We start from the raw sequence: 10,759 nt of genomic DNA, 5'->3' as shown, positions 1-10,759 counted from the left end.
ACAAATAATAAGGGTGTCCGGATACAAGTTGCAGCAACTCGAGGTAAGCAACATGGCATTTCAGGACTAGCTTGGCTTTCTGAAGACACCGGAATGACTCATGGAAAAACAGTGAGATCATCCTCCTCCATTCATGCGCTATCAATGTCATTACTCATGGATATGCAATGGGCTGTTGAATGCAACATTTCGGAAGCTACCTTTCTTATACATTCGAAACAAATTGTTGAGGCTCTCAATCATGGTATTAATATTCCAGTGCACTTTTGTAATACGATAGACAAAATTATGACGTACACCTATAGATTTAATGTGTGTCATTTTCAACTTTGTAACAATTCTGATGTTAGTATTGCTTACAAACTAGCAATTACGTACTCAATGTAATGTTCATGTACTACTACTCTTGTAATTTACATATCTATATATATAAATACCGCTTTATTGTTGTCAAAAAAAAAAAAAAAAAAAAAAAGTTGTAACGAAGAAGTGATCTCCATATTTATGGAAATCAGATGGAAATTCCTTCCATAGCTCTACCCTTATTTGAAAACTACTCCTTTATTTCTTCACTTTCCCATTCACTGCAGACTTGATCCTACAATCTCTCGCTTTTAATACTGATTAAATCAACAATTTCCCAAATTATTATCAATTATCGTGATCTAACCATAAATTTCCCAGGTTTACATCTGTGTATCTATGCCTTTTTCATACATTTCTTTACAATTGGAATGATTTTGTGCATGATTTCCCCTTCATTCTGATCAGATTATTTTATTGGTGTTTACAAGTTTGCTCAAACCCCATTGCCAGGGATCAAATTATTAATCAAGAATTTCACACCAAACATATGCTATACATTTGGTTTGTGGTTTACATGAGATTGTTCCTTATGATATGATGAGTGGCCGCTCATTTGGGCCAACTACTCCAAAGTCTTTCAATGCATACCCAAGAGTCGAGATCGATATCGAATCTCTAGGTTTTCGTAATCTGAGGAGAGTTAAGAGTTCTGAATTGAAATCCCCTAGAATGCTTAAGTCAATTGCTAATGCTCTCAAATGCTATTACAAGTTACACCCTCTCTTGTTTTTTATCTTATGTCTCTCATTTGGGATCACCATTCTTATACTTCTTTCCATTTATCATACTCCTGGTTGGCGAACTAGTAGTTACAGGGAATTCAATTCTCGCCCCGATTCTTATCCATTTCCTAAGCTTAAAAACCTTGTGATGGTGGCTGGCCATTCGGTTTATACTAGTAGTAATTGTGGCAAAGTTGATAGTGAGAATTCCTGGTTTTTGGAATCCTATCAAAAGCATCCTGGTCAAGCTGCTACATTTTTGGATCATATAAAGGAGGGTGTTGAAGTTGCAGCTAAGGATGATCAAGCTTTGTTGTTGTTTAGTGGGGGAGAGACCCGAAAGGATGCTGGTCCTCGCAGTGAAGCTCAAAGCTACTGGCTTGTTGCTGAGTCAAAAGGCTGGTTTGGTCAGTAATTTGTCTTTTTCCTTTTCCTTTTCATTTTGAGTTATTACTATTATTTGTGTTCATGTATTGTGGACATTGCTTTTGATTTTGTTAATGCTTGTGGTAAATCGCGTGGTATGGTGCTACCTGGCTGATCTCAATGCTCTATTTTGTTCTTTGTCCTTACACCCCCGCCCCGTTAGATGCGAAAGGCAGAGGCATTTTTGTATGATTTTGGTTTGTTAAGGTTTAGCCAAAATAAGCGAGAATGAGAAATGTATGTTTCTTTGAGGTGAAATATGGTCGTGATCTTTATTGCAACCACATAGGCGTTAAGAAAGGTGGCTGACCATAATTTGATGATGATGGCAGTAAGTGGGGGACTGGATATCATGATTAGTTGACGAAGACGGCTTCTATGGATATTGATATATCAGCATAGCGGAGCAGGGCTTATTTTTGCTGTAGTTATGGTCTTCAATTGTGGTTTTATCTATGTTGGGAACATAACGTGGGATTATGGTGGTGGTGGTCGTTGTTCTTGTTGTGACTGAAGTCCTTTACTAGCTGATTGTTGAGACTACCATATCGTAGAGAACTGGACAATAAATTTTGCACGACAAGGCAAAAGTGAATGCCATTAGCTTCTGGAACATTGGTGTTGATGTTACTGCACGACAACTAATGTATCATACTTCGTTTCACATGGTACCATTGGGTAATGGCAGCCAGTGTAAAATTGACAATCTCACTCTCTTAAACATGTACACAAATTTAAAGCTTGAGGGTACCATGTACACAATCTTAAATATGGATACCATGTGAAAAATAGCAAACTGCAGAGTAATGAAAATGTTTTCTCATAGAAGAAAATTATATATGGGAAAGATTGTTAAATGATGTCCAAGCATAATAAACGGAAAATAAGTTACATTTGTTTCTTTAAGAGCTGTAGTTTTGATGTGGTACGCTATCATTGTTTGTTCTGAAACATCCGACTGAAACTGTGCAAAACACATTAATCGGCAATTATATTTGTGTTTACTAGAAGGCTCCTCCGCTTAGGCTTTGTTAGGGATTTAAATGTAAGCATTCTGCCCTTGATATCATAGACTTGCTAACTCCAACCCTAGTTATGATGGACATGTTAATTCTAGTAGATGCTAACGAGAAAAAAAATGATCATATGCTACTTAATAATATAGGGAGTGCAGATACTCAAATGCCTTTTTTCCGTCTATTTCATCCAACGCAAAAGTCAAGAAACAGGTAACAAATTCTTGGCCATATTAATGTTCCACATTAGATGCCAAATTTCTTTTTCTAGGGTGGCTTTTGCTGTACTTATTTAATACCATGACAGACGCTGTTAATATTACGTGCATAGGCCACTTTGTGTTTTGACATTGCACAACTGCAACATAGTCAGATTGCTAGTCAATCATTGAGTTAAAATAGCTCTTGAAAAGAGTGCCTTTTTGGCTCAATTTTAGCTTACTGTGCTCATCCCAAGCAAAGGATGTATGTGGCTGGCTATTAAGATCAGTGTGCTGTGCACCTCAACATGATCAAAATCTCAGACTAGTTACAGTTAAAGCATATGTCTTTGTACACTCATCGGAACCTGCAAGTTTATCAGATGGATATTGGCTTCACATAACAGTGCAACTGTAGCAGGAAATAGTTACTATCATTTGTGTTTAGATCTGTGTAGTTACCCGTCCCTTACTGACGTATCATTATTATTTTATCATTTATTTGTAGGAGAAAGCAATGTCAGAGGGAGAGCACTTACTGAAGAGCACGCAAGGGATAGTTTTGAAAACCTTCTCTTTAGTGTCTGTCGATTCCGGGAGCTTACAGGCACATATCCTCAAAATATAACTGTAAGTTTATACTGTATTATTATATCAAATATCTTATACACTTTTAGAGTGTTGGTAATTCTTACCGCGATATTATATCTGACCAAACTCTTGGCTATTTATATAAATTCTGATTCTTATGCGTCGATAACTTCACAGTTATTTGGAAATTTGAACCTGTATTTTTAGTGACTAGTGAATACCTACATTTTCATTGGTTCTCTTAGAAGCTCCCTGCACATGAGTATTTTGGCACTAAATAAGCATCTGTCATAGTGGGAGTGTCAAATCTGATTTAGTGTGTTAACCTTTCATACTCCGTAGTCCGTATAGTCTATGAGATGAGGAATGTCATACAGACACCAGAAATGAGAGTTATTCTGTGTGCTTTAATCAATGCTCGGTTATGCACTTTTAACATGCACAGCTGCACACGGAATAAGAAAGAATGCCCTGTAGTTAAAGCTTGTCCTTGCTGTGTGAATAAAATATTACAAGGGTAAACTCATATATAGCCCATTAGAAGGACAAAGTAGGGTTAGAAATGAAAGCATGGACTGTTGCACCAAAAGCTACTTTTATGGTTCTGGACTTCCAGTTCATCATGTATAAAGAAAACCAACCACCGTCTTTTTTACCGTTTGGTATTGTATATTTGTATTTTCACTTCTCAGTTGCCAGTGGTTAGTTACGCTTTGCTCAGTGACTCTGATCCACCCCGATCCTTTTTTGTCCAGTTGTTCGCATCAACATTCTAAACTAGTCCATTATACGCTAACCTTTTAGTCTACATCATAAGATCTCGTCCTTGACCATCTACTGTACAGTCCTACATATATGTGAGCTAAATTGTAATTTTTTGGTAAAAGTTATATATATGCATATATAACACCATTGCTCTACCATCTATGGTTGGGTGTATGTGTGTGTGTGTGTGTTACGTTACCTCTTATGTTTTCAAAAGAGGAGGTTGGAAAATTGTGTCTTAATGTTTTATGTAATCAAGTGCTACCAGAATTATGTTGCTTGAAGTAGTAGATAGTCAGTGGAAGCAACTCTGTACTCTATATTATAATAAAAATTAAGAAATCGAAGGAAGAATTCTAAGTTGAAGCAATAGCTATTATTCTTGGACTTTAAGCTACAGTGTGGATGATCTACATATTCGAGACTTAAGCGCAAGGTTTGGGCTCATATTATCACATAATGTAATATTTTTCTTGTTAAAATCATATAAAGATGCAGATGGTAGAACACCATCTCTGAAAGGGTTCAGCCTTTGGCAGTGAAAGAAAAATGGACACTGTGCAAACTATTTGTGACTTAGGACATGACACATTAATGATCCCTCAACTTTATTCTGCGTATATATCTGTTTAGATAATTGTTCGGCATTTATGATAAGTATGGGACTGGGCTATACCTAACCATTACATGTCTGCATCTAGGGCCTGTAAATTACTTCGTATGTTTTTGCTTACATTGATACCTTATGTTCTGAATTTTTCTGCATATACTAGTATACTATTCACCACCTAATGGAAAAATTGTTCAAAATAGGTTAAAACTTTCTTTAATCAAGGGAAAATCAACTTTCAGATATGTTAGTGTTTTTATCTTCTTCAGCATGTCCATGTTTAGAATGTCAATGCTTTTGAATTTTTTAGGACTAAATGTCCATCAATAGATTTAGGAGTGGAGGACTAGTGAGGCTCCAAAATGTCTTTTCGCTTCACAGTTTATTATGAGGCGGTATATTAAGCAATTTCTTCTGGCTTCTAAATCTTAATAATTTAAGGAATGCGAGGAAACTGATTTAATGAAATGTAAGTGTAAATTTAGGTTTTTAAAGCAGCCGTACAGTTACTGGATTCTCCTAGATTGTTGAATATGTATGCGGTACACGTAGGGAAAAAGAAGAATTTGATATATAAGTATACCGCAATACACGGATAAGAGGTTGTCTTATATGTTTTCAGGGTATTTGGGTTATTGGTTAATTTGGCTTTTAAGGAGAGCTGCTTAAAAGTTTTCTGGTGCTGCCCTTAAAGCCTAACAACATAAACATAACCCTAGACACTAGTGGCACAATGGCTCGCACAAATTGCAGTCTAAAGTGGTAATGGGGGTGAAAGAAGTGCATTATAAAAGAACTGCAGAAAATGATACCTCCGATTCTTTGGAAAAGCCCAGTTTTCTTTTTGCATATGGATTAAGGTTGTGAGTGGGTGGTGGGTCAATTCTAGTTAATAGGTCATAAAAGGAATACGGGGCAATTCCTAAGAATCGGAGGAAGTATGTAAATTCCTTAATAGTGCGTTTCACTATACACACATTGTCAATAAGACGCACCTAAGGCGCTCCAGGGCGTTTTACTAGTGACTCACAGTCTTGAGCCTAGGCGCTCCCAAGGCCGCTTTTTTAAGCTAACATGCGTTTTTAAACTATTGGATAGGCAGCTGTGCCTGAGTTTGAGACAGCGGTATAATTGTCAAAAGGTTTTTAGTGGAGTTTTTGAGTGCTGTTGAGACTATGACATACTAACTACGCCTTCTATCTCAGAGTTACTTTACGTAGTCTATTTTACGATGTCTTTTTATGCATGTTTGTAGGGTTGAGAATGAAGCTGAGACCTTTCAACATACATAAAAGACTGATTCAAATGTAAATCAAACTTTCTGGCCTGTATAGGGAGTATAGTAGTTTGAGGCTCTAATATGATGTAGCAGCACATCCACTCTTAAGATCAGTCTTTTCTTTTTTCCCTTTTTAACAAAAGAAGGAAATTGTGGTAGCTTGTTTTATGTAATAATTAATTATTTCCTTCCTATATCTAGTATATTAAAAATAGTACGCCGCTTGTTACACTTATATCTTCATGTCTAATTCTACCCTGTTTCCAGCTTTTTTTCCATCGAAAATAAGATCTTTTTTTTTTAAAGGAATCGAAAATAAGATCTTGTGACAGTTTTTTTCCATCTTCTGACAAATGTAAATGTTTTACTTTCATATTATACCTAATACTCTCTAGGATTGCCCATTTTATTTGTGTTCTATTCAATAAATATTGTCTCATTTCTGAACTTGGGAAATGTTTGGATCTAGATTTTCTCTTCTACCCTTAAATTTGAGTAAAAGTAACACATTTATCTTATGACCCACCTAATTAAGCTTCATCATTACTCTTACCTTATCACTTATCTCACTTGCTCCCCTAAATCTCTGTGCCAAACGGAAATATAGCATTTTCAAAGAGTAAGAGGGACTCGAGTTATTTTTGTAAACATGTTTATGGCCAACTTTTGATGCTTTGACCCCAAACAGTCTTAAGTGGAAGATACATGAGTGACAGGAGGAGTTATATTTTCATACTACCATAAATCAGAGAAGCAAATTTGGAAGCACGTGTATGTCGTCGAAGTTCACAACTAAGCCTCCTAGTTTTAAACTCATTAGCCTCTTGAAAACAGTATGGTAGGGCAATTCATTCACTTTATGTAGCTTAAACAATACTCCCTCTGTCCTGGTCATTTGTTGTCCTTTTCCATTTTGGGGTGTCTCAGTCAATTGTTGCCCATTGTTGCCCTTTCTATTTTAAGAATGAACTTGATGAGTAATTTGATCATTCACACTCAATTTGGTCCACTTGTCATTTAGTAATTGGCCCAATCCTCTTTCCTTGGTCTTTGTGCCAAAACCAAAGGACAACAATTGACCAGGATGGAGGGAGGAGGGAGTACAAGTTTAAGGAAGGATCTAAAGTCTTTAACTCCCTCCCCTCCTTTTCCTCCAATCCATGTATCCAAACAAGGAGTTAAAGACTTGAAGTAGGCCTTCATTGAAAAAAATGATCAACCGTTTTGGGAGTAAATAGTAAATAAACACTAAAATTGAAAAGTGGTCATAATAGGCCATGAAGAAAGTTCTCGTTTTATGACAGATTAATAGTGTTTCCTGTTATCTTCTTCTCTACTCTTTTCACTTTTCTCAGTGTCCACGGGAAACAAATATATCATATTGGCAAATGTTGTGGGAAATACTGAGTCGTGGTTTTTGGCTAAAATTATTTCAGTTATAAGACAAATCCAATGGGTGTTTCTTGAACTAATTCGTAAATCACAACAGATGTGAAAGAATGGCCTCTAGCATATGTAATTTTATGTTGTCGTTTTAGGAGCATCAAGCCTGTAATACTTGACAACATTGTTGTTTTATTCTGTGCTGGGCTGAGGAATGATATGTGATTTTTTTGTTTTTTCTTTATTTATTTATTTAGAGTAAATGAATAAAGCAAAATGCTCACTAAACTACTTTTTATTATGAATTAGCAGTCACTTGATGTGGAGATGTAATTTCATCTTCGGCCATATGGAAATACCTTCTTTCTGTTCCTAAGGCTGTTTACATGTGACTCCGTGTCTTACCTTGCAATTTATGGGAGACCTCAAGGCATTGGGGTAAAGTTCTTGTTGCGAAGCAATGAAATGAGAATTAATTGATGGATGTTTTGCACCCTTACAACAAACTCTAGAATTTTACAAAAATCTACAGTTCTTCGCGGTCAGTCTTACTAGGAAGAACACAAACTAATTTTAGAACTAGACGAGATCTTGGAAGCCACTTCCTGGTTTCTCTCGTAGTAGCTCCTTAAAATCAGAAACTTGTGTGCTGAAGCTATCTAATTAATCTTTCTTTCTTCCTTCCCCTTCATCCTTTTGTATTTGGCGATTCTTGTGGGTCCGTTTAGGTGACAAAGGATAGGTTGTCTAACGCAGTACCAGACTACCAGTAGATTATATATTTTGTAGGTTACTGTGTACCCAAAACACCATATGCCTCGGTTAAAAAGTTGATCCAAAACCACATGTAAGAAGATCATCCCCCAGGGTTACCACATGCACATTACAGTTTTTGATGCAATTTTCGACACAACTTTCGACAAGGCTGCTTACATCTTATTTCCTCTACCCCGTTACATCCACTAGCCCTTTGTACACTAGGGTAATTTCGTTATATAACTTTTTGTTTTTGTCAATATTGTTGCAGGTTGTAAGTTATGATTTTAAAGAAGACAGGTTTGCGAAACTCCACAGGTTAGCCATTGGGTTTCCTGAAACCCAGTTTTTCTATGTGGGAACTCCGACATCAGCAACTTCACAAATTGGAGCTAGGAAAGGTGAAGCATTGGTGAGATCTCAATTTGAAAATGACCCTTATGGATGTTTCAGCTCTCTCCACCACAAGAAATTGCGGCGCGATCCTTTTCACAGGTCCATCCCTTATCCTAATGGATGTCCTGAAATTGAAGATCTCTTTAAATATTGTGGTACATCTCTTTATGGAGGTCATCTCCCATGGGCGTAAATTGTAATGCCTATTGCTCAGGGTATACTTCCTTCCAGATTTTACTTAAGCTATACTATGAACTTGGTAACATTTCATAGCAGGATAGATATTAAGTTCATTTTGTCTAAATGTAGAGATGCATATGGTATACAAAGTAATGTTCAGGAGAGTCGTGGTAGAGAAAGATATTTTGCAACGGTATAGACAGCTGTGTATGATTTTAGAGCTTCACTTATCAACTTGTATTTTAGTTTCTCTTAGAATTTTGTCCTGGAAGATTTTCTGTAAGTTCTTAATTGCCGGGGGAACTGCAAGAGATGTTTTCCGAACAATGGTACATTGGACACCAACTGATTATATTATTGTGAATGTTTGTGGACTGACTAGCTAAATACTAGGTGTCGTAAAAACTAGAATTAACTATCAAATTAACAATTTATAAAACTAAACTTGACTCTACACTATACACTAAGAATAGTAGTAAAGAGAAGTAAGGGTCGAATCCAAGAGAAGGGATTAAGACTAAAAGCTTGTATTAGACTAATGACAATGAACAAAACACAAGACTATGCACAAACTATGGATATTGACAATGGACAACAACTGAAAACACATAAGAGGAGAATTGGCATGGAGAAAAACAAGTAACAAGATGAAAAGGATATGCTTTTGCTTGTGAAACAAAGGAACAAACACTTGGTATGCAAACAACAATAATATGAGAGCAAACTTGGTATAATCCTACAAGTTCCACCTTTTCTCAAAGTATGACTCTTTTCTCTCAAAATTCATTTACCCAACAACAAACTTCAAGCAAATGATTACCACTATCTAAGCCAACAATGATAATCCTACTTAAACTACAAATTCTAACATTAAACCATGTATGAATTGTAGTAAAGAGCATGAAGAGCAAAACCAAGAGGAAAGTAAATGGGATATCACAAAAGTATGTCTAAGCCAACAAACCCAATGATATATTCAATTTCTACTCACAAAGGTTGATACTTTAAACCAAGATAACAACCATATGAGTTGCTTCAACAAAACACCACCAAAGTAAGAAACTTTGCAACATTCAAGCAATAGATGGGTGTTATAGAGGCAAGGGTAATTACTTCTCACAGCAACACATTCATCATGACATTCAAACATAGAAATTGAAATAAATGAAAGAGTAGAGATTAAAGAGTCGATACAATGATAAAGATGAAAGCTTGAAATGGATTACTCCAAGTAGTGGAAGATTAGCCTTCCATAGTTTTCATAAAACCCAAAAAACAAATAAAGATTACAACTTTGGTAGAAAAGTCTTCTCAAATGTTACAAGATTCAAACCCTAATTATGAGAGTGTATGAGATTAGATGATGCTCTCAGATGTGTTTGAGGTCTTCAAATCTTGGGTATATATATGGCTTCACGGAAACCTAAAAATATCCTCACTTAAGAAGCCCAAATGCGGATTAGAAAGCCCCGTAAAATAGAGTTGCGCAGGCTGCGCCAACTTTACTCTTGCCTGCGCAATCGGGCGCAGCTGCGCACCTCATTTGCGCAGCCTGCGCCTAAGCTCGCATTTGGAATTCTTAATTCCTTTGCTCCTTGACCTCTTCAATTGTTCTCAATTGTTCTCATCTTCACTCTTTACTTCTCCCAGCTGGATATTTGGCCATATGTTAGGTGCTTGCGCCATGTCTTGACAGTGGAAAGGTTCTCCTCGACCCTCGGGTTCCGTGCATCAAAATCAAGTATAAAACCGAGGTAAAATGGACAAGCTACCCAATCATAACCAAGTATCAAACATTAGGATAACCAAACCTAAAGACTCGTATTAAAAGACATGAGGGTGATAAAATCACCCTCTTAGACCGACACAAAACACTACTATCAAACACCCCCACACTTAGACTTTTGCTAGTCTCGAGCAAAACCCGAAATATGTAAGTCCACCAGAGAGTGTAGGAGTATTGATCTCTCTTCCCTCATTGCAACCTTCTTATATCTCCCTCTCAACAAATCCACCGATTACAAAAAGAAAATCTAGACTCAAAGTTGACACAAACTCTTCACTCACTC

At 36.6% G+C, this 10,759-nt stretch overlaps 1 protein-coding gene across 1 annotated transcript; it reads left to right on the top strand.

Annotated features, from left to right (window-relative positions):
- The first annotated feature begins 450 nt into the window (after positions 1 to 450).
- On the top strand, positions 451 to 9,065 carry LOC141623854 (uncharacterized protein C57A10.07-like). The gene is made up of 3 exons (XM_074440001.1): positions 451 to 1,495; positions 3,239 to 3,360; positions 8,386 to 9,065. Exons 1-3 carry the CDS (start codon positions 901 to 903, stop codon positions 8,701 to 8,703), a joined length of 1,035 nt encoding a protein of 344 aa, XP_074296102.1. The 5' UTR covers positions 451 to 900; the 3' UTR covers positions 8,704 to 9,065.
- Positions 9,066 to 10,759: the final 1,694 nt, after the last annotated feature.

This window comes from Silene latifolia, chromosome X (genome assembly GCF_048544455.1).
Source record: "Silene latifolia isolate original U9 population chromosome X, ASM4854445v1, whole genome shotgun sequence".
Classification (NCBI taxonomy): Eukaryota; Viridiplantae; Streptophyta; class Magnoliopsida; order Caryophyllales; family Caryophyllaceae; genus Silene; species Silene latifolia.
The sequence above is the reverse complement of the archived record's forward strand: the minus strand, read 5'-3'. Positions and strand labels throughout refer to the sequence as shown.

Bases quoted from the DNA above. Each gene is read 5' to 3' on its own strand.
- LOC141623854 (XM_074440001.1), top strand. From the start codon at position 901: ATGATGAGTGGCCGCTCATTTGGGCCAACTACTCCAAAGTCTTTCAAT. The intron at 1,496-3,238 runs GTCAGTAATTTG...ATTTATTTGTAG, and splicing joins TGAGTCAAAAGGCTGGTTTG to GAGAAAGCAATGTCAGAGGG. The intron at 3,361-8,385 runs GTAAGTTTATAC...ATATTGTTGCAG, and splicing joins CATATCCTCAAAATATAACT to GTTGTAAGTTATGATTTTAA.